This window comes from Octopus bimaculoides, chromosome 6 (genome assembly GCF_001194135.2).
Source record: "Octopus bimaculoides isolate UCB-OBI-ISO-001 chromosome 6, ASM119413v2, whole genome shotgun sequence".
Lineage (NCBI taxonomy): Eukaryota > Metazoa > Mollusca > Cephalopoda > Octopoda > Octopodidae > Octopus > Octopus bimaculoides.
The window spans coordinates 77,226,159-77,228,140 of NC_068986.1; the positions used below are offsets into that span (position 1 = coordinate 77,226,159).

At 34.4% G+C, this 1,982-nt stretch overlaps 1 protein-coding gene across 1 annotated transcript in view; it reads left to right on the forward strand.

Moving 5' to 3' along the window:
- Positions 1 to 219: 219 nt before the first annotated feature.
- Positions 220 to 1,982, forward strand: part of LOC106884338 (syntaxin-16) — a 27,716-nt gene continuing 25,953 nt past the window's right edge. The window contains exon 1 of the mRNA XM_014935676.2: positions 220 to 428. Coding sequence (XP_014791162.1) covers positions 348 to 428 — 81 coding nt within the window. The 5' untranslated portion in view covers positions 220 to 347. The remainder of the gene's footprint in view (positions 429 to 1,982) is intronic.

Below are 1,982 nucleotides of genomic sequence, written 5' to 3' on the forward strand. Positions count from 1 at the left end.
ATATATATATTCAATTATGTAATGTGATGTTCTGGAATTATTAAATGACTCAAGGTTAATCCCGACTACAGTACTTGGGATTGTCTTTTCACTGAATAAATTAGAACATCTTTTGCATTAATGTCAGCTGGTGAGTGCCCGCCCACGTGCCCGGCATATAAACATTATCGTTTAGCTACGTCTGCTATGCACAGAATAGCTGATGTGTGTATATTAGTTTTGTCTGTCCACCTACGCTTATACATGACGTCAGCAAACATGGTGGATATGGGATGTCTGTTTGTTTACCGGTGACACTTGAGTCCAACTAAATTCTTCCATTTCTCAAACCTCCCCAACGCCCAACCATGGCTACTCGGAGTTTAACTGAAGTTTTTATATTAATGCGGAATAATGCACTTCAAAGTCGACATATATTTTCCGAACAAGTGAGTAATTCAACCTCCAGTTCTTGCTGCTTATGATAAAGTGATGATTTCCAACTACTCTAGTTCTCTCATTGATGACAACACGCTTGAACTTAATTTAATAGTTTCCCTCACCCACTTACCTCCCTATCATACACTCAGCAACCATTAGTTGCTGTTGCTGCCTGCAGTGAATGCATCTTGATCATTGCAGTTACATATTACATGCAACTTTATAATCCGTACTTGTCACTTTACAACAGGCTTGTAACTGTTTTTGTACCAACATAACACTCACTAGCATTTTCCTTATAATTCTCTCCTTTTATAGCTTATCCATATGGTTTTTTAGAATATATTTTTACATTAATTAAATGTTCATATGCGTTGGACCCATTACAATATTTCTAATTGCATGAATAAATTTGGTCAGTAATAAAAATAAATAATATTTAATTGTAAATCATAGTAATAATTGTTTCTAATGTAGGCGCAAGGCTAGAAATTTGGGAGGAGGGTCAGTCCAATAAATGGACCCAGTACGAGACTGGTACTTAATGTTATTACCCACGAAAGGGGGCGTTGACCTCTGCGGGATTGGAACGTAAAAGGCCGTAATAATTGTAAGGCATTTCGTCCGATTCCTTTAACTAGTCTGCGAAGGGTGGAAGTTAGTCGATTAAATTGCCTCAGTATTTGACTTATTTTATTTCATCAACCCTCCAAAATTGAGAGGTAAAGTTCACCTCGTTGAGATTTCATTTCAGAGTTTAGGGAGCTAATAAACTAAAAACCGACGTCCTAATGATTGTGCCAATCCATTCTAGTATAAGGCCATATATTTGAAAGGATCAGTTAGATGATTAACTGCCTGGTACTTCATATGATCGACCGTGGAAAGGTGAAAGGCAAAGTTGACTTCAGCGAGATTTGAACTTAAAACGTAAAGAGCTGGAGCAAATATCGCTATGTATTTTGACTATTAATTAATCTTCCACCTAACAATAATGATCATAACAGATTAATTGTGAAGTTTACATGATTTTCTAGGGTTTTAAAAATATTCCAACGCAGGGACAGGGCTACAAATTTGAATAAACTTTCTGGGGAAAAAAAAAATTAATCATTTTGAGAAAGTCGAAGAGGTGTGTCGATAACATAGCATAAAATTGATGATTTTTTGTAACCTACTTCTAAGCCAGTTTTATAGGTAAAATATTATAGCCGATTGCATTATGGATTCAAAATGTTATTGATATTGAAAGTATAAAAAGCAATGTCTAATCCAGCGAACTTGTTTTTCCTTAAATTTATTTGATCCATTGATAAGATTAAAACAGACCGTCAAGTTTGCTTTCTTTTACTTCCATGATTACCAAACATATAATAAATACATTGTATTTAAATCAAACATGTTTCTATTCTCCTCGTCGAACGCTTGAATTTTCCTTGGCATGTGTGACGTTCTGATATTCTAAGCTGCAACACTTGTTCTAATCAAACAGCTTTGTTATTTCTTCAAATAAAGATTAGTAAAATAATTTATTAAAAATTACCCATATATATATATATATA